Genomic DNA, 25,751 nt, shown 5'->3' on the forward strand with positions numbered 1-25,751 from the left:
CTTCACATTTTTACAAACAGTGGAAGGTTTAAATTCTAACAAAACCTCATTTTCATGTAGTGGAAGCTGTTTCAAGATGCAGCTTTCAAACACAGAATGTTTTTTAAGTTGTTATTTTAAAGGAAGAATAATGCTTTAAGGCATGAGACAGAAGGGTTGATCTAAATTTGCTGGATTTTTGAACTCTTGGTTTGTAGTGATGTGTCTATTGTTCTAAGATTAAAAACACTATGAAGTTTATTTCACTCCTAGTGACTTTCTAAATGGGATTATATTAGTCTGTTTCTATTTACTGGTTCATTCCCTGTTAAAACTGTGTTACGAAGGTTTTGTTTCAGAATTGAACTGGCAGAGTCTGAGAAGTGCTGTAAACTCTGTCCCTGACTTGGTTATTTTTTGTTAGTTTCTTTTAAAGTATGAGTGATCAGTATCTAAGCGTTGCCTGAGGCCTTGTATGGAGTTGTCAGCTTTAGCTGTAACTTCAGTTGTTGTTACACTAGAGAAGATAATATTCTGATTTGCTCCCCAAGGAACTGAGGATTTTAGTGTATGAATTCTGTTTCAAAGTTTTACTAAAACTTTTTTCTTTTCTTGCCTTTCATAGATTGCGTCCTCTCTTACGCTCTACCCCTTTTTTGAAACCAGGCTAGCGACCCTTCTCTGATTATAAGCGAGTGAGAGGCCTGGTATTTGGGGAGGGAGGACTGACTCAACTTGGCACTTCAGAACAGGCCAGATCTGTATGGCCAGAACACCGCATTTTCTTTATGAAACTGTTTATATGCCCCTTTAAGATTTTGGTTAAAGGGAGCAGATGAACACATCACTTCCCATTTGAACATTTTGAATAGGTGGTCTCCTTTTACTCAGCAGGGTACGGACCGTGTTGAGAGGCGGAAACGATGAGGCTAGCCTGAACGGATTTAACGTCTTTCTTCCTTGGAATAAATGTTTACAGCTGTTTCTTTCTTAGTGGTCAGTGTTCCACATATGAAGTCACTGGGGAGACTGCCGTTTAAATGCTCAGCGGTGGGGTATGGATCAGGGGAAGATGGGATCAGAACCGGGCCGTACGTACGCGAGGCAGCTCGTGCGGGCGGTTATGAATGGGCAGACGTGTGTGCGATGAGGCAGGCGGTGAGTCAGAGCTGAGCCGCTCATGAAAGAATGCGTTTTGCTCCCGTCTGCTGGGAAAACGAAAACACGAGGGAGAGACTGTGCCACTTCACTGGGGACTGGTGTTTCCTGGGGGGTGAAGTCGGCCCGTCCCGCGGCGGCTGTTGCGAGCGTGCTGATTCACGAGTCAGTGGGTGGCGAGAGCTGTGTGCAGCGCTGGGGGAGGAAATGCCTCCCTTGCTTTAGGGAAAAGGAACATCTTCTGTAACTGCAGGATGTGTGGATGGAGCACGCAGATAGCATCGCTCTAGCACATCAGTTAAATACCCTGGTGTTGCGAGATAAGGATTTACTAGAGGGCTGAAATAGGATGTGAAACTGAGGTTTTGCGTCTTGTGCTCAAGTAAAGCAGCTTTTTTTTTTTTTTTAAAGTCATTGAGAATTGTCCTCTGTCTGCTTCACTATATTCAAATCAAGTTTGGGTTTTCAGCTACAAATGAGTGGTGTTCCAGGAGCCCTGTCCCTGCCTGTGTTTAACAACAAAGCTAACTCCCAGTTAGTTGGAGGGGAGGGTTGCTCATTTAAATGCAGGTGAAAAGAAGTAACAGATGAGTTGAAAGAGTACCAAAAGAAGGTGAGACACTCTGTATATGGAAGGTGTGGCACAGAGGACTCTGAGATTAAGCCAACTGGTAGGCTGAGAAAGCACAAACACAGCTCAACAGCTTAGAGCCTCGTGTGCACCTTCTCAAGTTGTGTTTGTGTGTTTATGCTGCTGTTCATCCTCTATCCAGATAATCTGCCAGGAGATAAGAGTGTTTACTCTTGCTGGCTTTTCAGTCAGCAACCAGAAGTATTTCTTCAACACTAGAAGCCAGTTTCCAATGTAAAAGTAACATGCCTACTTTTCTCATTTGAAAACCTCTAGTGCTACATTAATTTGTAGTAGGAGTTTGAAATGGAAGATGTAGTTTGAGGTGAAATGAAACTTTTGTGTAACAGCCAACTGTACAAAAATTCAGCTTGTATAAGCTAGTAAAAATTGCAGATTTCGGCATCTGACAATTTACCTAGGTCTCAGAATCTAACAAACTGATCAGCTTTGGCTGTGCCAGCGTGTGGAAAATGAGGGAGAACTTGCTCTCCACCTTCAACATGTATAATAATGCTTAACTTAGCTACACAGCCAGGTACAGTCAGAAAAGCCGTGCCTTGTTTGGTTTATAGCATGGATTGCTCTCTGAAAGGAGGCAGCCGTATAATACATGTTTTCCTCTTGTATCCCCATAATGGTGTTTCTTTCACAGAATACAAAATTTGTAATTGCCTGCCTTCCAACCTCTCCTACTTCCTACTGCTCTCCAGTGCTTTTCGCTGAAGCAACCGTCCTCTTCCAAGAGTGACTTCCAGACATTATTATGGAAAGCACTTGGGGCGTGAACATTTAAAAAATTACAGAAATGCCGTTAATCTGGGGTTTAGCAACAAAACCTTGAAATAGTTACTCAAAGACATCCCTTTATCTACTTTTAATCAAATTGTATAGCTCAGTAATATTAAGGTGGGAATGTTGGGGTGTTTATAGAAGTAATGTGGCATTTGCCTTTGCTGTCTTACTGTGACTGTCTTAAGGAAACTTTCCGTATAGAGAGTTCTGAGAGTTTTTAAGACAGCTTTGTGCTGGTTTTTGAGGCGCAGTAACAGATTGTGTGTTCATAGACAAGAGCAGTAATTTATTAATATTCTGTTAAGTTTGGAAATTGAGAGGGAACCACCATGGCTTTATCTGAAAAGAAGGAAATATGTGGTTAAACCGTTTTGGCTGCAGTCTTAGGTGGTTTCCATTCTCCAGTTAGAGGAGAGGGGGAAAGGGAGTCTAAATTCCTTTCCCTAAAATAAGGGAAAAAGCACCAGTATGCTTTATTGTGTGTTTTAATGAGAGAAAAAAGTTCCTACATAGGCGCATGTGGCTTCAGTATGAATTATACAAATTCTGAATGATTGTGTAGTGATTTCAAAACTCTAATATCTAGCTAAGGAATTCATTCTTTCAGAGGTGAAAAATGTTTATTATCCGAGTGTTGATGTTGGTAGAAATGAAGACCTACTGAATCCAGTGGAGCAGGGCTTTAAGGGCTCTGATTCCAGAGCCAAGGCAGTACTTTATCTGGAAAGGTCAGGCCGCGTGCCAGTGGCTCACAAGCTGCTTTGTCAGCAGCTCAGCTGTTGGTCAGAGTGCTTAGGGCAGATAGTAGGCATCAGTAATCACATCGGCGCTGTCCACTTGTTTCTCTCTTCCCCTTTGACTTCTGAAGACTTTTCACGGAATTCCCAGCACTGTTCAGGCTTCCAGGTGATGCATCAGGCATTGTGTGTGCAGTCCTGTGCCTTCAGCAGCTCCATCTGAGCTACCTACTGCACTGAGCTATGGAGTCTGCGTGTAATGCACTAGCAGCTGCTACAGCCACTGAAACAAGGCAGGCAGTGGCAGCCTAATATTCCTAGTCAAAGAGAGAAAACCTACACTGGTTCTGAATAACTTGATAAGCTAGGTTTTTTTATCCTTGGGAAGTCCTACGGAACTTTTGATGTCCCAGGCTTTTGTTGGGGGCCAGAAGGATTGGGGAGGTTAGGTGAAAGGTAAAACCTGAAGTCCAGCAAAATGCTGGTTTGCTTCTGCAAAAAGTGATTAGCATAAGTACAGACAATTTTGTCTTTACAAACCCACAGTTAGGTTATGTTGCCTTTTTTTTTTTCCCCCTCCCTTCTGAATTATTCTGTATTCTTCTTAGAAGAGAATGACTTTTGATTCTAATAACCTCTAACTCTTTCACTTCTAAACTCAGAATCACAGAATGGTTTGGGTCGGAAGGGACCTTAAAGACCATCCAGTTCCAGCCCCCCTGCCATGGGCAGGGACACCTTCCACTAGACCAGGTTGCTTCAAGCCTCATCCAGCCTGGCCTTGAACACTTTCAGGGATGGGGCATCCACAGCTTCTCTGGGCAACCTGTTCCAGTGCCTCACCAGCCTCTCCAGGAAGAATTTCTTCCTGATATCTAATCTAAACCTCTCCACTTTCAATTTAAACCTGTTACCCCTTGTCTTGTCACTACAAGCCCTTGTAAAAAGTCTCCCCCAGCTAAACACATTTATTAAATTGGTGGTGCATACCTCGTTTATTTCTTGTGAGATGAATGAGTGAAGACTGCTGAAAGGGAGTAATGTTGTATTTAGTATGTTTGAAATGATTAATCTTGAAATGAGGGCTGTGGGAGGTGGTTTCCTGGTAGTCCACATCTTACTCATGCTGGTTCTGACGCCTCTGCTCGCAAAGGCTGTTGACCGGTAGATCTGCACATAGTGTGCTGTCATCACGGAAGACATAGGTGTGATGACTGGCATAGCTAGTCTGTGAGTACAAGGACTAAAAAACAGTCTGTGCTCTTCTTAGTGGAGACCCTGCAGTAGGAGAGCTGATACAGAGAAGATATGATTGAACTAATCTTTATTTCTTCATTGTCCAGCTACTGCATATTGTACTAATTAGAACTTGGACAGTATGTTGCTTCATACTAAGTGTGATAAGTTGTAAAAATCATGCCGAGAGATCAAATACGTATTTTCTTTGGCAGATTACATTAGGTGTTTGTCAGTTGGTTTCGTGTTATTTGTTCACCATCTTCCACTCGGGGATTAACTTTCATGATGTTGAATGCTTAATTTTACCAAGATGGCCTTTACATAAGGATTTCTTCTGTACCTCTGTATCTTTCCTTTGCCTTTTTCTGCTTGAGCAACCCTAGCTGGTAAGAGTGGAACTGAGCAGGTAGGCACAGTCGGGGCACTTTGAAGTGTGCTTTAGCACTAAAGATCAGTTATGCTTTGCTGAGGATTTGCCAGGGACGAATGTAGAGCTGTTAAAGGAGGCGCTGTGCGAAAATTACCGTACTTAGCTGGGCCACCCCTGAGGACCAAAAAGACTCGACAGGATTTTGACTATCTAGGCAGCATTTAAATCTGAAGTGGGTGCACACTTTGCCTCTGTGACAATTCGGCATAGACAAACGTCTGTTCCAGGAGGGGTTTGACTTGCCAAGTAGGCTGAAATAACTACTGGGGGTTGATTTTCATCGCAATTTAGGTAATTGTGCTGGTGGTTTTTTATTTAAGGCTGCTGTCATTAAATATAGAGTGTCAAACTCATTTAGTGTTGTATTTGCCTCTTTTTAAATTTCCTGTGTGGGGATTAATCTCTGGTCTTTAGAAGGGGAAATACTTCTGCTTTAAATCACTATAGCATCTCCATCTGTAATGCTCACACGCTATTCCTCATGGCAGCTCAGGGCACTCTGCTGTAGATGGGATGTGATCATCTGGTCTTGCTGCTTTTGAAAAGCCTTTCACAAATGCTAGAATAGACACAGAAAAAAATTTGTTTTTACCATAGTATGTATATAGTGTATTTTACTAAAGTGACTAGTTTGTAAATTTGGAGAGGACTGAAACTGGTGCTTGTTTTTTGTTGAAAGAGCTCATGGACTGGGGTAAAATATAGTGCTTCTCAGGAGTAGGAAAGCATGTGTTCATTTAACCATTTAAACATGCTGTTTAAAGGATCTTCCCTGTCTGGCGGCGTGCCACTTTCTTTGTGACATGAAGGTAAGCTGACAAGAAAAACAGTTACTTTAACTGAAAGCAGTAACTGAATTCTAACCAAATCCTGATGCGTGCCAGTTTATAAAATGAGAACACATCTGAAATTTATCCAGTACAGTAGGCAAGAGTTACAGCAGTCACTTGATTAAAATGAGTTCTTGGAAAGGAGGCAGAAGAAGCTGTTAAGTGGAGTCTCATGTTACCAGCTGGTTTGGATGTTCTTCTAAGAATACATATAGAAGCTTCCTGCATCAGTATTTTCATTGTGCAGGCATGTGTGTAAATACTTTCAAATTCATCGCGTGTGGTTTGCTTTTATTTCAGGTGTACTTGAAGGCACCTATGATTCTCAACGGTGTCTGTGTAATCTGGAAAGGCTGGATAGATCTACAGAGACTGGATGGCATGGGCTGCCTGGAATTTGACGAAGAGAGAGCACAGGTAAGACAGTCTTCCCACGGCTGCTGTGTCTTACACATTCGTTTGTTCTTCCGGAAGGAAACACATAGTCAGGGAGCGATCACACATTCTAATTTGCATGTTTTCTGTCTTCACTTTGAGTACAAATTCCAGAGGAAATTTACAGTATAGGAGTTGAGAAATACGTGGTTGTAGCTAAACTAGTGTTTTAATTAGATCAAAATATTAGGGACAGGGATTGTCTGTATTTCACAACTTTGTTGGATGATTTAGTGCTATTACTGTGCTACAGAGTAATAAATCTTGAAGTATTTAAAAAGCTCTGTCTGTAACTTGAAACAATTTAACTGGCAAGTCTCTTCCAGCTCTTTACTTTACTTTAGGGTGGTTGAGGTTTTTAAAGTAGCTTTTTGTCTTATTACATATTGGGGGGGTGGAGGTATGGATAGGGGGTTTTCATTTGTTCTCCAACAGTGGTACACCCTACTCTGTTAAGGTGTGGCAGCTTTTGAGAACTCGCTTCCTAACTACCCACTTCTCGCCACCAAAGTGACTGTCTGGCAGCTGAATCTTTGGACATGCACAAGAACAAAGTAAACACAGCAGAAATGTCTTTTTAAGTGCGTATCACAGATGTGAAGTTCACTTACACAGCTGTAGGGTTCCTTAATTTGGTCAGACTTGAGACAGATGTTTGCTTTTGAGGTGTAGTTTGGTTACAAAGCTACTTAAGTGATACTAAAAGCTGCTGCACCAGGTTTGTGTGGGCTTCCAGACACATCACCTGTCTCTGCAGTGGACAGCAGATTGGATGTAGTAACATCAGTTATCAGAGTTAGACTTAGAATCTGTGTTTTGTGGTGAACACAGCTGTTCACTTCTGTAGTTTGATAATTTAGAAATGTTAGAATTACATGAAGGAATGGGCTTCTGAATCAAGGGCCTGTTAAGCATGCAGAGAAAAGAAAGGTGAGCAATTTCCTGAAGCTTTTTATATTTTTTTTCCCCTCCAAGTCCTGTATTGGTACTCCAGCAAATTACTATTAATAATTTACTCTGTACCTGTATGTGGCAGTTTTCTTCTAACTTCTCTCTGAAGAATTCTTTCACTCAAGACCATCATGACTTTCATTAAGTTTTCTGTAAATCTAAGTTTGAACCACTGCAGTGTATCCCAAATGGTAACTGTCTTTCGTCTTGATAGCATAATAAAATTGGAGCTTTCTTTCTCTCCTTCATTTGATTCACTTAAACTCAGGGCCCCAAAGCAGCTCGCTTATGTGAATAATTGAACTGGTTTATGTGACACTGGTGATTCCTCTGTCTTTCTTTGTAACACCTCGTGTGTTGTACATATGGATGATTTTTGCAAAAACTTAATATTCACATTCCAAATTACCTTCACTTTCCCTTTGTGACTTCTGGGGTGTTGCTTCTGGCAGCTGTGCAGTGGAAATCATTGAAGTAAGGGTGCAGTTCTATTTCCACTGTGTGCCTCATTCTCAGCCCTCCCCTCCTTGGGGTTTCCCTTTTAGTCTTCTACAGCCACGGTTGCTCGCTGTTTAACAAGTGGGAACCCCTTGATTCTACCCAAATACCAAGAGCACTCCTCTAATCCAGACGTGCAGAACTGGAGGGCGTATTGATTGATTGGTTTCTGTTCAAGAGCTGGAAGTATTCAAATCAAATGTTATATGGCAATATGTAGAGTTGCAGGCTTTGTGGTGCATTGCCTCTTCCTAACTTAAGAAACTGGTTTGCACTTTAATGAAATTACGTTACTGTGACTGTGTTCTGGGTTAAATAGAAATACTGTGTGTCAAAACAGTGCCTTTGAAATAGTCACGGCCCTGTATGCCTTCTTGAGGATGCCTGGAAAAGAGAGGCTCCTGTGCCATTCTGAGGGGAGTCCTACCACCTTTTGTTAGCCCATGAGAAAAGCCACAGGACCAAGCTCCTACTTGAATGCTACTGTTTGCTGTGGTGTTCTCTTCGTCCAGAGCTGGGTGTTGGCGGTGGAGCTAGCAGAGTTCCTGTTGCAGCAGTGTTTTCTTTGGAAAGTAACTGCTGCAGACTCCCTTGATTAGAAGGCCCGTAGGCTATAATGGCTGAGAAAACAAGGTCAGATGTAGCCCCTGAGGATTGTGCAAGATAAAGCATAAGATTTGTGACTGAACGATACATAACACCCTGTCACATGACTTCTGAACTGAGAGGAGACGGATTTGAACGTGTGCTCAACAGGAGATAGTGCTACTCTTTTTCTGTAATTGGGCTGTTCAACACACCTGAACACACCCTTCCCAAAATGAGGATGGCCAGGGGATCTGTGGGTTCAATTTTTCTCTTGTTAACTTCCCAACAAATGTTTTTGCATGCTCTTGGATTATTTTAGTTCCCTGATGTGTATACAGTGTCTTAACTACACATAAGAGTTCCTTTTTGTTGTCTTCAGGAGGTGTTTGTGCACTGAGAATGTGCTCTATTTTTTTTTTTTTTTTTCCTGCTCTCAGGTGTCAGTGCTTTCTTGGATTTTGAGTACAGGGTGCTGAGCTGGAGGTATTGCACAGTGTGGCTGTACAAAGATAGGCTTGCTCTCGGTTACAGGCATGCAGTTTGTTTTCAGTTTGTGCTTCTCAACGAGTACGAGAAGGTCATTAGTCATCTTATTTGCTACAGCAGTAGTACCTGAGTGTTACCGGTGTCATAAGGCACTATTAAGGCACAGAAGTAGCTGCATCCTTGATGTTGCATAGTGGTTTCTATGTGTGTGTCAATATTATAAACATTTGGGCAATCTTTCACATTCTTCAGTTTCCTTTTTCCTGTATCTGTCACTTTGCTTCCTTCTTTACAGCTGTTAATAATATTCCTAGTGGCAATTGTCCTAACTGCCGACTTTGATCCCCAAAGAACACGGATGCCAGGACAGGTTTAAGTGCCTCACACTATACAGTGCAGTGCCTGTGCCCACTGTCTTTTTTAGTAAGAGGTGTTACTGGCATGTGCACACACACAGACACCCCCAGATGCACTCCTTGGGGTTTCTGGGAGGCTTGCCTTACACAAATGTAACGCGCTTGCATTTTCCTGTCCCTTACCACTTCTTACTAATAGTGGGGTCAGAGGGATTTTTTTTCACTGCCACACTTTGGAAACGATACTGTCCTTCAGTGAGGCAAAAGATGTTTTGTGAAGAAAAGCCACTTGCATAACGAAGTACTGTAATTCTAATGTCCGAGCTGCTGTTCTTCCTAGTTAATTCACAGCATATTACCATCTCCCTACCAAGCAGTCTTGCTTTCTGATACTGGAGGTCGTGATCCAGCTGCTTGTTCATACTTCAGCGGGCTAACGCACATGAAGCTCAACATACGTGCTTGGATATTTTCCCCGCTTGGGGCTGGAATTTCCCTGGATTTGGCATTTATCTTCAGTGTCATTCAAAGACTGTTTCTGCCTTCACTACCTCAGTATCTCTTCTGTAGTAGCACGCTCTTGCTGTGTAGATTTGGTAGGTACAAGTGGTTGTTCTCACAAAGCCTTTTCCTACCAGGCTGCTGATCACTGGGGGTGTATGTGTGTCGGGGGTGTAAGCTTTCCTCTTGTTTTTTCTGGGTTTGAGGGGTTTGTTTTGTTCTGTTCTCATGTTGCTATGGCTCATATTTTGCTTATTCTGCTTCCTTTTAGTAGATTCATATCAGGAGCATTTTTACCGATTAAAACTAAGATGGACGAACGATTTGGTTTTGTAAAGCCAAATTTGCAATTATTAGATTTGGGTGGCACTTGAAACAAGATTTGTTAACCTCCTTGTTTTACGAGATCCTGAGACATGTTCATGTCTGTTGTGACACATCACCAAGAGTAGAGCAGAATTGGTGGCTTTTTCTTAAAAATATGTTCATCAGACCATATTGTTTCCTTGGTTCCCCTTTATCAGACATCAGTAAACCAGTGTTTCAGCTGTCAACATGTGTTCATTCTGGATGTCAACATACCGATTCTTCTCCTACAAATTTCTAACTCAGTTTCTTTTGGTTATGACCATTTCTTTAAAATACTCTGGCTGAGGCTATATGTTAGCTCTGTATTTCATGACGACTTTAAATCACGGTAAAAATGCAATAATCTTTCATAAAAATCTGCTTTTGTTTCCATCTGTATTTTTAAAAAAAGTAATAAAGACATAAGTAGCTGCTGTGAATGAGAAGTAAGGCAGCTTTTCTGTAGTCATCTCGCAGACAAGTGTCTATTTTATCTCTATCCTTCTGCATTATGAAGAACAAACTTACTTTCCGCTCTCTGACCTTGGTTGCTATGTGTTGCGTGAACATTAAGATAGCTGTAAAGGGATAAATTCTATTTTTAAAAACAGTAGGTAGTGTTAAAATGTTAGCTTATTGGCAGCTTTAAACATTGCCTTTCAGCGTAGCTTTCTGGGGACCTGGCTCTGCCGAGCCACTGACTGACAGATGTTTGTATTTAACTGTGTTAGGCCACGGGAGGCACTCATTCACATCATTTCACAGCGTAGCTTCAGGCTGCGCGATGGTGCCGATGGCAAAAAAGGCAATTTAACATTCTCTCAGACTAGAGAAGCTTTATCTGAAATTTAAAAATTTATGCACTTAATCCCTTGGTATATTAAAACTTAGTTAGGTTCTCAACGTGTTTTTGTCCTCAGAACAGCCAAGGTTAGGATTTTTTTTTTTTTAATCTATTGCCTTTGAAAATAGCGTTTGTGTGTATGTGGGAATTGAGCAGAGTTGTTAGTAATTACAGCTGAGGCATTAGGAGGAGGGAGAGGCGATACAGTTTATCCCTTGCTGTTTTGTGGCACCTCTTCAGACTTGACTCCTCTTAAAGAGTCTGGTGGGGAACAGAGCTATCTATTTTAATTCTGAGCAGAATATTTGCTAAAAGGTCTCTTAAGAGAAACAGTTTGCGATGCAATTAATAATGGCTTATGTACAACACTTTATTTAAAACCTTTTCTGTCAGAAAACATGATTCAAAGGATTTTTTGAACATTAATTTAAACCTATTCCTGTGCATAAGCCACTATTGAAAATAAAGTAGTCAGTGGGGCTGTTGAAAGCCTGCAGGTTTCTGCATTGTGTGAACGTGTACAGATTAGGGGAAGGATAACTCCTGCTTTGCACTTTCTAATGCTTATAATTTGAATTATTTCAGTGGTACATAAGGGTTACGAATGTTCACATCCTTGCACCTTCAGCAGCTTTTGATTAAGTGGAGGATTTATTTGGTTTGTGACTTAGTTCTTTTCTTAAATGATAGAATTAAATCACCATTATGTAGATAATGATGCTAGTGAACTCATACCTAGACATACCTGTGAACACTGTCTTCATAATGACTTTTATAAGGAGAATAAGATGTATCTCCTCTTTCATATAACTTCTGAGGATTCCTAGCTTAAAAAAAACAAAAAACAACAACAGCATTTTAAAATACTTCTGAAAAGCAGTTCTCCTTTGAAAATGTGTTTCAGTTGTAGCTCTGTTGCAGCTTTGCAGGTTTATCTTTGCTGCAGTAATGAAGGTGAGTATTATTTTATTAACCTCTATTGGTGTTTGCTGGAACTCGTCTGTGTTCTGGCAGATTCTGCAGGATGTGCTTGTCTTCGCTACCAAGTGATCCCTAATATTCAGAAGAAATGTGACCTGGTAGAAACGAGGGTAGCCTTTTGTGTCACTCTGTGTCATCTTGTTTGGTAGCAGGAGGATGCATTGGCACAACAAGCCTTTGAAGAAGCTCGGCGAAGAACTCGTGAATTCGAGGATAGAGACAGGTCTCATCGGGAGGAAATGGAGGTGAGGGTTTCACAGCTGCTGTCAGTAACTGGTTAGTACTTTCCCAAAACTTTAGATTGTTTCCATTTATTTGTCTGTTTGTACAATGTTGTGTATTTTGTTTGTTTGTTCAATGTTGCATCTTGCAATTGTGCATGACATTGTTTTAACTCTTGTAAAAATTAATTTAATTTTTTAAGTTTTGATTAGAATTCTCTGATTTTTTTTTTTTAATCCCTTTTTCCTTTCTGTAGATGGCCTTTTCTGTGGGTACTTAAGCTGTAAGGATCCATTTGTTTGCAGAGCTGCCATCTCTCAAAGGATACTTTAATAGCAGACAGGGACATTGTTGAGCCATACGTTTCTCATGAACACAGGAAAGGCTTCGGGAGCTGTGGGCACGTAATTTTGTAGCTCACTATCCCTTGCTGTGGGAAACGTTACCAGTGAATTTAATCAGATGCCAGAGTCTACTTTCTTGTACAGGCTAGTTTTATTTTTCTCTCACCTTTTTCCTTACTGGCAGGGAGTCTTAGTCCTCGGTTTCACTGGTGTAGTTCCCCCATCTTTGCTTCTTTAGGACCCTGCAGTCTTGAATCTTTTTCTTTCTTGATGAGCACAGAAATTACTGGGATCAAGAAAAGAGGAGCCAGAAAAGGGAATGGAAACCAGCTGCTCTGAGATGTCAGAAAGGCAAGAGCTCTAAGAGGACGAGTAATACATGGAGTTGGCAAGTTAAGGCAGGCTGTAGGTCAGGTAGAGAATAGGGAGAAAACAAACACTTTGATCACATTTCATTATAGTAAAGTCAGGCTGTACTGATGGAGAAGGAATTAGGAAACAAAGTTAGTAACGGAAAGATATTCAATCTGCTGCTTCAGGTTTTTAGAAAATTTGATTATTGTTATTACTAAGCTACTTTTCTTCTGGCATCCCAACTGATAACGGAGGTGATCAGACAGACTTTCTTCTCTTCCAAGTACCACTGGAAGATACTGAGCATGAGAATGAGGGGGAAGAGGCAGATGGAGAGAATAGTATCCCTCACTTTGAAGGGGTGGTTGGTGTGCATGTCCTTGCAAACACAGATGTACCCAAGTCACGTGTCAGCTGTAGCAAAGGTAAAATCCTTCCTTGGAAGGCCTCACTACCACTGGATATTTGGAGCAGCAGCTGGATCACCTCAGTCATGCTGCCTCTGTCACAGCATAGCTGGAACCTGCTTGTAAGTTCAGTTCAAGAGGAAGGTAGAATTAATGAAGGCTGTTCATGAAGACCTGTGGCAGCCTGCCTTAATTTTAACAACACAGAAGGAACTTTAAGCCTGGCCTTATGTCCTTGACCTCAATTTACTTCAAGATTTTCTTGATGTATTTTCCTTTACCATGTCCTTCCCCACTCCTGTTACCACAGAGAAGAAGCTGAAGGCTTAAACAAACAAAAAAAGGCTTCCTGAAATAACTTGTGGAGTTCTGTGGGGCTTACTCTTTCCTCCAAGAGGAGAAAACAGTTATTTTCAGCTTGGTTGCGCAAAAACTCCTTCAATTAACAGTGAGACTGAGGTAATACTGAGCATCTGGGGCTTCGTGACAGACATCAGAACTTGTGACACCGAGACACAGAAAGCAATATCCCTGGCCAGCTACAGGAGCTGGATTCAATAGCTTCTGAAAAGACTCTTGCTTTTAATAAGGCAGCAGGCAGTTGTTTTTAAATGATGTCCTTATTAGCTGCCAGTACCCATTTTCTCTTACAACAACAATAGTCATTGTCCCAGCTCTAAAACATAGGTCACCTACAAAAAGGAAGAAGTGGATGATTTGAACTATGTTTAAGCAGAATGAAAAATGTTTTCAAAGGTGCTTCAAATCTGTTATGTCAAATACATTTTTTAATAATTGCAGTACATCCAATTATGCATGCTTTATTTTTTAGGCTACTGTACATGTTTAATGCATATAGCCAAGAGATTTTTGTCTCAATTACTTGTAGTTGTACAACTGTTTTTTACATTTCAGTTTTTAATTTGTGTGTTTGGGGAAGACGTCCTGGGCATATATCTGGAATGTTTACAGATGAGCTATTGCACTCTGGCTCGTAGGACTGCTTAAAAATCAGGATCTTTTGGGGCAGGGCAAGGGAGAGAGTGGGACTAGACTTAACAATGCATTCCTAAGGAGGAGTCAGGTTTCCGAACCGTTCATTGTTTCACTGACTTTCACTGCAGTTGTATTCTAATGCAGCATTCAGGCAGAATCAAATGAGCTTTAATCAGTAAGCACTGACATAAGGCGCTCATGATCATCCTGTGGAATTCTCAGTAGAAAATAAGGCATAAATGTGCATTCCGACGTCTGTTACATTTATGACCTCTATCAAATTTTCCAATGCTCACATGCTGGGTCAGCTTGGAAAGGGTTCATCAGTTATAGCCTTTGACAACTGCGTCGCTGACAGCTACAAAAACGTCGGTCTGAACTGTACTGTGTGCTGTTTGTGTCATTTCCATGGGTCAGATAGCACCTTTGGTTGCACTACAGAGATGCTACCTGAAGGGTTTGATAAGGCAGCTAGGAAAGGTGGGTCCTAAGTGTGCTGAGTGAATTTTCATGTATGTTACTCTGCATGCAGAGGAAGATCCCCTTTTAAAATTTTGCTTTCCTGCTAAGCTTGGCACGGACAATAAAACTTGGAATTGCCAGACCTGCAACAGGATCTCATCAGTGTTAATGATCATTTTAGCAGTTGCAACACTGTGTGAAATCATGGTATTTCAGACGGTGGAACTGCAGATGAAATGCCTTTAATAGAGACCAGATTCTGCTTCAGTGGGGGAGGGAAGGGGAATCCTGCAATATTCCACCCACTCCTACCCAAAACAGAGGCGCCGGCTCCTTGGAAACATTTATCCTTCCAAAGCCTGGCAGCATATGAAAGTGATCAGATTCAGATTCTTTATTTATACAGCTTTTTGTGTAGAAGAGATTCCCCATTCTGAGTCTCTCTCTAGACTTCTAAAACCAAGCGGTATATCCTTGCCCAGGATTGATTGATGGAGGTGGTTGAAAACCGTTAAAATGGCTTGCGTGTGGCTGTTGGATATTAGAGTGGTGATACTTCGAAGGGGGAAAAAGTAGCAAGGGCAGTAACAATTTAGGAATAATAACTATATTGATTTTAATTTTTAAGTATCTAAAAAACACCCGCCCCAAAACCCAACAACAAACAACCCCTCAGAGCGCTGTCAGGTTTGTTTGCCTTCCCATCATCACGTAGTATCCCTTCTGTTGATGACTTCACTAGCACAACAGACCTTTATTTTAATGAGCATCTTGTTTGCATCTGAGGACAGGATCGGTACCGGTTGGTAGGTTGTGCATGAATCTCCAGAAGTAGTCATATTTTCGTGCAACTGCAGTATTCCTCTAATGTAAATAGGCAGTGAGTGACTTCAGGAATTTTCATCGAAATTTAAGTGCCTCTGAGTTGAACTGTGTTCTGTTGTATTTTTAACATAGTTTCAGTTCTGAATTCACTGCCGGGGTTTTATGTCCATTTATGTAACTTGGTGACATCAGGTACTGCAAATCCTGCCTTGCCGTTCAGGATTCTTTTGTTTCAAAGATGCTTTTGAAGTCAGTGAGTGTTTTTAATTAATACCTTCAAAATTAGTAATGTATTCCAATGGCTTTCACTTCTACAAAAGCGTTGGAATGTTGAGACAGTGAAAGTTTAATGATACCCATGAAGAAAGGCCTTATCCCCAGTTAAAGACTGTTGTAAACGCCTGCATGGATCTCTGAGTTTAGGAACAGAGGCACTTGGCAAACTTGCACTATTTAATGGCTTCATGCCAGGTGAAGGCAAAGTTCTCTTTCCAGGGCAAGTACCACACCATGGGGAACTTAACTTGGTCCAAGGCCATTACTTCAGGGCTTTATTCTGGAACTGATGCTATCGTACAGTTGCGTCAAGTTCATACGCCTGTTCGTTTCCCTCTGCCAAGCTAACAGGAGGGAGTGAGGAGACTGAAGGGATATCAGTGAGGCAGATGCTTCGTTTTCTCTCTATTTATCCCCTTGTCTCTTGGTTGAGAGAGTCAATACTGGAATTTCCTTCTGTTTGGTGCAGTTTCAGTATGAAAGACCAGGGTCTGGTGTCAGGAGAAGAAGTGTTCTACAGAAATGACCATGAGCTTGCTGTCTAGACGTGTTTGAAAGTTCCAGTAAAAACCTTTGCTCTTTATGCGGTCTTCTGGCCATAGTAGCGTGATGCAAAACGACTTAACGCTGTCTGGAATGACTTTGAGAGATTTAAACAGCCCCTAGTTGGTGAAATCGGAATACACTGAAAGCGGTGGCTGGTGTTCAGTCCAGAAAAGCTGCAAGCAGGGTCCTCCTGCCAGCCCCTCAATGGAGCAGGAGGGACGAAGGGCTGGATTTTCAGCAAGGAGATGGATGGGGAGAAGAGGCTGTCTTCTGTGTTGCTGTGTACGGAGAGTTCTTTCGTGTAGGCAGACTAGAACTTCAGAACTGAAGCGATCTGTTTGAGTGCGCAGTTTGGCCTGCTGTTACTCTTGAGCGTAGGTGAAGATGTTCCACTGATGGCTTCACCAAGGGGTGAAGTTGGAGCTCTTCTCATTTTTCCAACACAGTTCGTTCAACCAGCATTTTTGAAGTGTCATATTTGTCTATTTTGAGTGCATTCCCATGTTACTGCCATGCTCTTCGTTTTAGCAATACCATGAGTAGAGGCAGAGTGGTTTGCTCTTCCTGAAACAGTCTAGTCTAGCAATGTGTCAGTGGTCTTGTGCAAATGCAAATTGCATTAATGGCTAAGCAGAGCCATTTTAGGCAACTACATGAAATTCCCATTTTAAAAACCTTCATTTGGCTGGAAAAAAACCTGTTTCGAAGCTTTCTGTTTTTTCCACTAGAAGTCTCTCTCAGTACAAAGCACCAAAACAAAACCTCCCAACCCCACCCTTTAAAAATGGCTGAAGTAAAAGTTTACTTTGATTTTTTTTTTTTTAAATACTCAGTCCTGCCCTACGTTTCTGTACTTTTGTGGAAGTAAATGAAAGTACAGAAGAGGAAGAGATGTATTTTGTTTAATTGGGCTGAAGTTGTGAACTGTTAGAAAACAGGATTTTGCTACAGGAATGTAAACGGTTCACAGTTGAAACAAAACGAAATAGTAAGCTTGTCTTTCTGATTCTTCCATGGTTCTAGGCAGTGAAGATAGTCTCCTTTTAATCTTTTTTTTTTTTTAAACTACAAGTGTAAATAAATGCTCTAACTAATTATAAGTATTTTGTCAAGTATAATTTGCTTCAGAAGAAAATATAATATTCCAATAAGATCCTTTATTTTTGTCTTATCAAACTCTGACTTTTAAGCTTATTCCCTCAAAAATTAATCTGAAATTAATTTAATTACTACTTATTGTACGTGCTCTCCAAACTGACAATGAGAGTATAACCTTTAATGCAGTTTTCTGGATGTGAAAGATACCCAAACTGTTTAATTCTTCATATGCTGCGGGTAGTGCAGACTTGGCATATGGTCGTGAGTATATATTATTTGCTTATATTTGGGATGAATACAACATAATGTAGAAAAAAACGTTAAAGCCTGTGTGTGCGTAAGCGTTGCCTCCAGAGGTTCTACAGTGGGAGTGCAGCGCAGGGTACTCCAGTAACGTTATGACTCGATTGTTTTGCAAGAACTTTAAATAGCTGGTATTTGTGTAAAAGTGCTATGGAATGCATATATCAGAAAAACAATTTGTGCTGTACAGAATCAATGCTGACTCTAGTACAGAGGAGATCAATCTTGCAAATCAGGGAATACTGTAATATAAGCGTCTTCTTTCAGTCAATGAAGGTTAGAGAGGGGCTGAGCAGCAGAGGAATACTGTCTGGAGGCAATCAATATTAATTATAAATTTATAACCTTTTATACCTGCCTTCAAACAATACTTTCTAAAAGGGAGCATTTCAAGCTTTTTTTTCCCTTGGAAAACAAGTTTTCATACACAAGTGAAATTTTAGTCTGTACCTGAAGGTCTGAAGAGCTTAGTCTATTGCCACGCTTTTTCCTTTCCCGGCTTGCCGTTACCTTAGCCCAGTTAGCAGCGTGGTGTACCAGAATCTCTAGCTTCGTTACAGCTTTCAAACAACGACGCGACTGCTGCAGTGATACTGGGCAGGAGAGCGCATTAGGAATTGGACACAAATGATGCTCCTTGGCCTGGCCGTGCTCTGTAGCTCTCAAGCGGCTGGTGGTGGGAGAGCAGACTCAGCACGTAGCGCAGTAAGTGCCCTGTTTCTAGGAAGTAGATCGTTGGAAGCTTGAAATGAAATCCTGATGGAGGTAGATGCTGAATGATTTTTATCTATGACCTTTGTCAAGATTATTGGGTTTTTTAGACTCTCAGTGAGCTTGAAGGCAGTCAGAAGGGATGTGTGAATAAAAGAGCATTGGATATAGAGTTAATAACATCCGTTGTTCTACAACTTCAGTCTAACATCCACGTCTCTTACCAAATTTGAGAAACTGTTTTCCATTATTTGCATAATTTAAATGATGCTTGCCATCATCGTTAAGAAAGATCAAGGCTGCTTCTTCCCAGGCTCAAGTGAAGAGGAGGGGCGATTGCCCGGTGGGTGTTGTGGCCAGCGAACAAAGCGATTCCAGAGCCTGGATCTAGGCTGCAGAGCCTCATGCATCATATCCCCTGCTGACTGCCAGTGGCTGGTAGGTGCAATATGTAGTGATGATGGGCTCCCTTTGCTGCTGGAGCTGAAGTTGTTCTGGGAAGCGAAGATTGAGAGGGAGAGATGACTCTCCAAGCTCCCCAGAGACCTGAAAGCCTACAGGCTGCTTCATCAGGCTGCAACTGTGACCAAAGAAGCTGTATTATATATAAGCTGTCATTCTTACGTGTCGTAGTGGCCCAGTTTTTGCTGACTTTAATTCTGAGAAGGCTGTTTCCCCACCCCTCTTCTGTTGAGTAAGGGTAATGGAAGTGGAGGCATGGCCAGCATTTTAACCGTGTTCAGATCTCTGCAGGAGAGGCTGTTACTAACCATCAGCTCAGAGAAGAGCGCTGTTGCTTTTCTCAATGCGGGTCTGCCTCAGTCAGCAGGTCTAACGTGGAGCTGTGCTTGGTTGTAACTGGTCAGTTTTCTGAGTATTGCTCACTTTGGTTTAGGTTGGTTGTCTGGGGGGAGGAGGTTTGCCCTGCGGTTGTATGCTTTTTGGAAATGTATCTGCAATGTGCTCTCGAGCTTGGGTTTTTTAAATCTTTTTCAGGAGGCTGACAGTCCTTCTAAGAGAATCCAAATGTTCACTGTTTAGTTTTTCATAACATAGCCTGATTTTTCACTTATTTAGTAAATTATAGATGACAGATGCCAAGGCACATAATGCATGTGCTCAGTCGTTTCAGCAGTATGGAGTTGCCAGAATGCAGTTAAAGAATTGCAGTGGAGTTGTCCATGGAGAGACTTTATTGTGGCTACTCTTTGGGACAGCCCTTCTTCAAATTATCTCCCTCACCTTCACCGGCATCCCAAGTTACATACGCAGTGCTTATTGCTGTTCTAGTGACTCCACTGCCTAGCATTCAGAGGTCCTGCTGGTTTTTGAGTGATTCATCGAAAGGGAGGGCCATCTTCATGGCAACCCTGGCTGTCCTTGCTAAATTTACCTCCAACTTTCCCAGTTCTGCTTTCTCAGAGCTATCGTGTCAACCACACAGTGGGACTGCATTATCTTTTCCTGGTGAACTAGTGTGGTAAAGGAGTCGGTTTCCTTAGGTGTAAGTTGGAGGCCTCTGAACAAGCACAGGAAGGGGGTAGTTACAGATGCTTTCTCAAAGCCACAGCTGGAGGAGTCTTGTTGGCATTTTTGAAAGCAAAATCAACGGCAGTATGGGTCAGGATTGAGTGGCTGGAGGAGGCAGAGGATGGTCTGTCTGTCTTGGCTGCTGGAGGAACCGCTTGTGTGCCACTTTTCTTAATTGCTATTATTCTTAGATCTGTATTAAGTGCCCCAGTAACAGATACAAATGCTCCAACAGAATCCATGTCCAAAATAGTCACAATCCTAAGTTAATGATTTGATGACTTTAAGCTATCTAATTTATTAAGAAGAAAATTAAGACAATACGGATCCTACTGCATCGTTCTCCTGATATGACACTTAGCCCATACCAGTTATCCTGTATTTAGGCTTGGGAAAAGCTCAGTGGTAACAGAGTTGAAGAGGATAGGTGTAAGAGTGTTGCAGGGGATACTGTCTGCATTTGTTTACCCTCATGCCAAAACAATTTTGTTATAACATTTCTCTTGTTTGTTAGTATGTTATTACCCCTGTCGTATCAGCATTATGAGTGGAGCCTGAATAAATCTGGAATAGCATGCTATAGGAGGCTTCAGAATGTTGGGGGTTTTTGCCAGAGGCGTTCCTGCAGTTCTTTCAGTCGGTCATCATACCGTCTCCAACGTTGGAGGTTTCAAATGGCTTGTGGCCAGTTGTAATTCCTTCCGTATTGCAAAGATTTGCATGGCTTCATGTGCTGAAAGCTGAGTGCGAAGTATTTTGGGGTATTGAAACTCCCTATGTGTCCGTTGCATTAACTATTCAATTCCAGGGTATTTGGAAGGAAACCGACAGCGTTGGCTAAAATACATTCATTTTTGAGAAAATTACAGCTGCGGTGGGATCCGTCTACTATTTACAAGTTTTTCTTCCAGGCAAATATTTGTGAGCCTTTCACTAAATAGCAGATGAACGACATTGGAAGTAGTGCTCCTTTCAAACTTAAAATCAGCATTTGACTGAAAAATGAAATATGCCGAGATGAGATGAATAACCACTGTTTTCTCGTGACTCATTATGCATGACTCATGGCCGAGTATTCTATTTCCCAGTGGCAAAGATAGATGCATCTTTCTTAATTGAAGCAAGTCTCCTTAATCTTTGAGAAGCTGACCTCATTATTCACTGAGAGTAATTCTGATGCTTCTGCGTGGCATCCTAAGGTATGCTTTCCAAAAATCACAGCCACAGTCCGGCAGTTCAGAGGATCGATAGGCTGTGCTTCAGGGTATGAGACCCCACATTGAGAGAATTCTGGACATTGCCATTTATGCGTGGGTAAAAGGGAACTTTTGCTTCCTGTAATAGGCTGAGGAGAGCAACCAGACAGTGCTATACTGGTAGTCACACACCTCATGCAAGTGAGTGTTAAGGATCTTGTGGCATTTCTTATGAAAGCTGTGTTTTGCCCATTGTCTGGATGAAAATAGCACCCAATGCTCTGCAGCGTGCTCGCTGTCTACATGCAAGGTGACTTCTGTCTTTTACCAGTGACTTATATTCCTTAGATACATACACATATGGTAATTCTACATTTTTCCAGCATGTAAAGCACAGTTGTAGCTGTTACATACTGTGCACATGCCCCTCGGCAGGATGGTGACTGAGCGAGTAAGCGTTTCACGTGTACAGTAGTACAGCACAAGTGAAGGAGGGTGTCTGAGATGGAGCCGTCATTCCAACATGTTGCAGTTGCTTGTGTAAATCCCCACTTACTGAAATGCAAAATTACACCTTTATCCACATATACTAGTGTAAGATATTGTAATGACTGCTTTCAGTACATTTGAGGGTAATTTGTCATGCCTTTTTGCATAGCCCTTGAAAGGGCAAATCTGGTAGTTGTTCAGTAGTGGCTTCTGCAAACTCTACAAGTAGCAATGAGGTCACAAATCATGTGAATTCTTTCATATGTTTTGAACGAAAAAGGCTACTTTAGGCAAAGCATAAATGCAACCATATGCCCATACCTTGGAGTCTTCACTGAAGTTTGACAATGAAATTGCTGTGGGTATGATTTGTTTTCTGAAGAAGAAACTTGCTTTCAGAGCAGCAGCACAGCATGAATTAACTTGCTGGGCTTTTTTTCTAGTTAAGTGTAAAAATGTTTAGCGAGTACAAAATTGGTGATTCGTTTGGTGTAAGTAAGATTTTGGTAATTCTTGAAGACAGTGCATGCCTTTGTTTCCTGTTAGAAGAAAGAGGCAGCAGTTAAAACCAGAAGAAATCTTACTGCGGTCTGTTCCGTAGGAGAAAAATGTGCAAAGCGGAGGTGGTATCCTTTGGTTAGTCTTACTACAACTCTTCCATTAGTGTGGAAGTATCTACTTAGACTTGCTGAACAACTGTTTAGTATTAATAAAAGTCTTTACAGCGCAGTTTACTTTTCTCCTGAAGGGGGAAAAAAAAGTGTGGGCTTTCCCCTGTTGACTTTCCCACAGTGATCCTCATAGTCAACCTGAATGACTTGGCTGTGGCAAATAACGCGACAATCGCAATTAAACGCAGTCTCCCAGTATTCTGCATCTCCATAAAAAGGGCACTTTGCAGAAGTTGCTTCGGGGCTGAAAGGAACGCGCCCTTCAGCACTAAAACCGTAGCGCTGTATGTGATTACAGCTGCTGTCTGAACACGATTGCTCAGAAAGATTACCGAGAAATCTGCGGGTTTGCGCACCAGCAGCGACGTTGGTTGTGTTCAGGGTTCTCCTGCATGTAGAATTGTCTTCTCTGGAAACCTGTGGATTGCTGGAGGGATTTACTGAATAAGCGCTGTGTGTGTTGGAGTGGCATCATTGCAGGTGAAAGGCAAAGGTAACTTTAAATCGGTATTTCAGTAGGAGGAGGAAGCAGCGGTTCTCTTTAGGTGAAGCTAACCAGTTGTACTGGGAGTGTAAAATCAGTCAGACAAGGAGAATGGTAGTTAAAGGGAGGCAGAAGTGAACAGCGGAAGGAAAGTCTCCAAATCGGAGAAGATGGTGTTGGCGGTACACGCCGGCGGGCTGGGGTGCTGCCAGGCTCTGCTCGCCTGCCGTTTCGCGCGGAGCGCGCAGGCAGCGCGCTGTGAGGTGGCTCGGAGCGCGCTGGTGGGAAGGAAGGCTTCCTCCGTGTCGGTAAACCTGACTCAGAGCCGGGGACGGCCCCGAGCAGCGCTGCTGTCGCTGTTAGTCACCGCTTAGCTGGTATCGTTCGGTGTGACCCTCTAACGTGGCCATTGCTCAAGCTGCACGCGACGGGGTACAGCTGCCTGCATCACCTGTTCCCGCCTCTTTCAGCAAAACGAGAGGAGTCGTTCGAAGGAGGGAAGCGGTCACTCGTTTTGCATTTATTTTTCCCGAAGTGCTGAATGTGGCAGGTTGTTGCAGGTGGTGAAACAAAGGGAGCTGCACCGAGTAATGCCCGTGCAGTGGAGCCTTCCGCCAGCTGGGAGTGTGGCCTGGGTGCTGTCTGGGTTGTGTGGTGGTAACAGGCCAAGCTGCCAGCTATTCACTGTAAACCTTAAGTATTGATACTAAAATGTCTGAAAATACACCAGGCATATATTAGATGTTCCCAGAATCGAGGTATTACTTTATCAGTGATTCTACCTGCTGTGTTGGTGTGCTACGTGAAAGCAGACTGCGTGTGTAGGGGCAGAGAGAGTAGATATGGCTGTGAGTGATACTACTATGACTGACCGTCACTCATTTCCTCTTTGAAATGCCATCAACTTCAAACTGTTGGACAGAATCCTTTATTTCCAGGTGAACTTGGGATACTTTCTTTAATACAAGGGCGCAATCATAAGTACCAGAGTTTTTTCTCAGTTTTGTGTTATTGCTAAATTTACAGGTGTACCGAAGGAAAAACAACACTGTATGCTGCAGTAAACCCCAACTTTTAAGAAGCGTTAAAACACGTGTCAATGTACAGATTAAATTGTGCCAGTGTGTTATCATGTTATAAGCCTCTTTATTCCAGAAAAAGCTGAAGTAAATGTGTCCTACTTAAGAATACTGAGGGAAGATTTATTTGGAAACCACGTACCATACTCTGCCACCTTGCACTGCTAGCCTTCCTCCCCAAAATCTTGATCCTGAAAACCTTTCCAGAAAAGGTTAACAGAAGGGAATTGCACAGGAAAGAGACCCAAAGTTGTTGCCGAACTCTGCTGGAAGTCTCCTGCTGATCATTAAAGTGATGTTGAGAAGCCTTTCAGCCTGGCTGCCAGGAGGGTCTCGGGGGCAGCTGGGGTGTGCACGCTCCTGAGTGGAGCTCAGTGCCCTTCCAGAGGGAGGACAGGGCAGCGGCTGGGTCCACATTCCTGTTCATTCTGGGTGATTATTGAATTGGGGGAGCAAGAATGATTTTGATGTTAAAAATGAAGGCTTTGGTTACTGCTTGCAATGTAAAGTTTCTGCCTTTGAATTGGTTGTGGTCTTAGTCGTGTTAATATGCTGAAGAAATTAAACTGATAACTTCAAAATTGATTTTTTTTGTTCCTAATGATGTGTTTGTTAATGCAGGCAAGAAGACAGCAAGACCCTAGTCCTGGATCTAACTTAGGAAGTGGCGACGATCTCAAACTACGTTAATCAACAGCAGCAGACGTACCATGGGTCTGCACACATGCATTGCTTCTACTTGGCAAAGGATTTAATAAAAGACCAGAAACTGTGATAACTGGGTAGACTATGGTCTGTTTCCTGACCTGCGGCAGTCAAAATCACCACGAACTGCCATGGTTTGCACTATGTTTATGTTACAATACCTGCATTTCCCATTTTAAGCATGTAGCCAGTGGCAATTTGAAATTTTGATTTTCTATGCAAACTTATTTTTGTTGGCACTATTTTAGTGAAATGGAAACTTATGCAGCTATAAAACCATTTTTCTCAACTGTAATAAAAATTGTCACTTAAAAATAGGTCAAGATATTACAGATTTAATACTTCTTTTTTTGGTGGGTTTTTGTTTTGGTTGGTTGTTTTTTTTTTTTTTTTGTAAACTGCTGGAAGCCAATGCATTCCAAGCTTAATTTTTTTAATATGGGCTTTTGGAATTTTGATTGTCCTTATTGTGCTCCTGCTTTATTTTAGATATGCATTCTTACCTTTTCAGTTCTCTTTTTTTTTTTTTTTTCCCTAAATTTGCAAGACCTTCTTCAAACTGCTGACATTATTTTGCATGATTTCCAAGCTAAACCCAGTGAATCAGAGCTGTTGGAATCAGTTTTCAAACTTTGTGGGTTTGTAAACGTTACAGTTGCAGTATTCTTTTGACTGCGAATAATTCATTGGTTCCACTTTTTAAATGATAAAAATCCTTAAAATGTATATTTTCATGCATTAATGCGTTCTGCCCCAGTGCCGGTATCTGTCTTTAGATTTTATTCTGTATCGAGTGAGTTTGGGTGGTTATTATACCCCTGTATATAGTACCTTACTGAAACTCAGAGGAAGTCGCAGGCTGGCTTCTGTTTTATTCAGGGATTTTTTTAAATAGTTCTGAAAAGGGATACTGCAACTCTACAATTGGATTCAACAGCATGTGAAACTGGGAACAAAAGTGATCAGCTGCCAAGGTGATATGTATTAAATCATGTTTAAGATAGCTGCTTTAAGTATATTTTGTATCTTAGGCTTTTTGTAAAGTTGTGCTGAATGGTGAAAAGTTGAGATGAGGTGGTGTGCAGAAAATCTCATGCTGTGCATAGGACACTTCTATTAAATCTTATGCAAATCAAGACTCCATTGCAGTACGTATTCCATTTTCTAACAGGGTAAGATTTGGGATGAGTTAATCTGTGTGAATTCTCTTGTTTTATTTGGGGTGACGGTGAATGGACTTGTTCCAAGTTTTTCATTGCATCCAGT

At 41.8% G+C, this 25,751-nt stretch overlaps 1 protein-coding gene across 1 annotated transcript in view; it reads left to right on the top strand.

The window, feature by feature from the left end:
- The window catches only part of CBFB (core-binding factor, beta subunit), a gene marked incomplete at its 5' end in the record, with an annotated part of 37,005 nt that extends 11,961 nt beyond the window's left edge, over nucleotides 1–25,044 (top strand). Inside the window, 3 exons of the mRNA XM_010154456.1 lie at nucleotides 6,100–6,216; nucleotides 11,937–12,032; nucleotides 24,402–25,044. Of these exons, the coding sequence (XP_010152758.1) occupies nucleotides 6,100–6,216; nucleotides 11,937–12,032; nucleotides 24,402–24,470 (282 nt within the window). The remainder of the gene's footprint in view (nucleotides 1–6,099; nucleotides 6,217–11,936; nucleotides 12,033–24,401) is intronic.
- Between the last annotated feature and the right edge of the window lie 707 nt (nucleotides 25,045–25,751).

Source organism: Eurypyga helias, unplaced genomic scaffold (assembly GCF_000690775.1).
Source record: "Eurypyga helias isolate BGI_N326 unplaced genomic scaffold, ASM69077v1 scaffold17116, whole genome shotgun sequence".
In the NCBI taxonomy this organism is placed as follows: Eukaryota; Metazoa; Chordata; class Aves; order Eurypygiformes; family Eurypygidae; genus Eurypyga; species Eurypyga helias.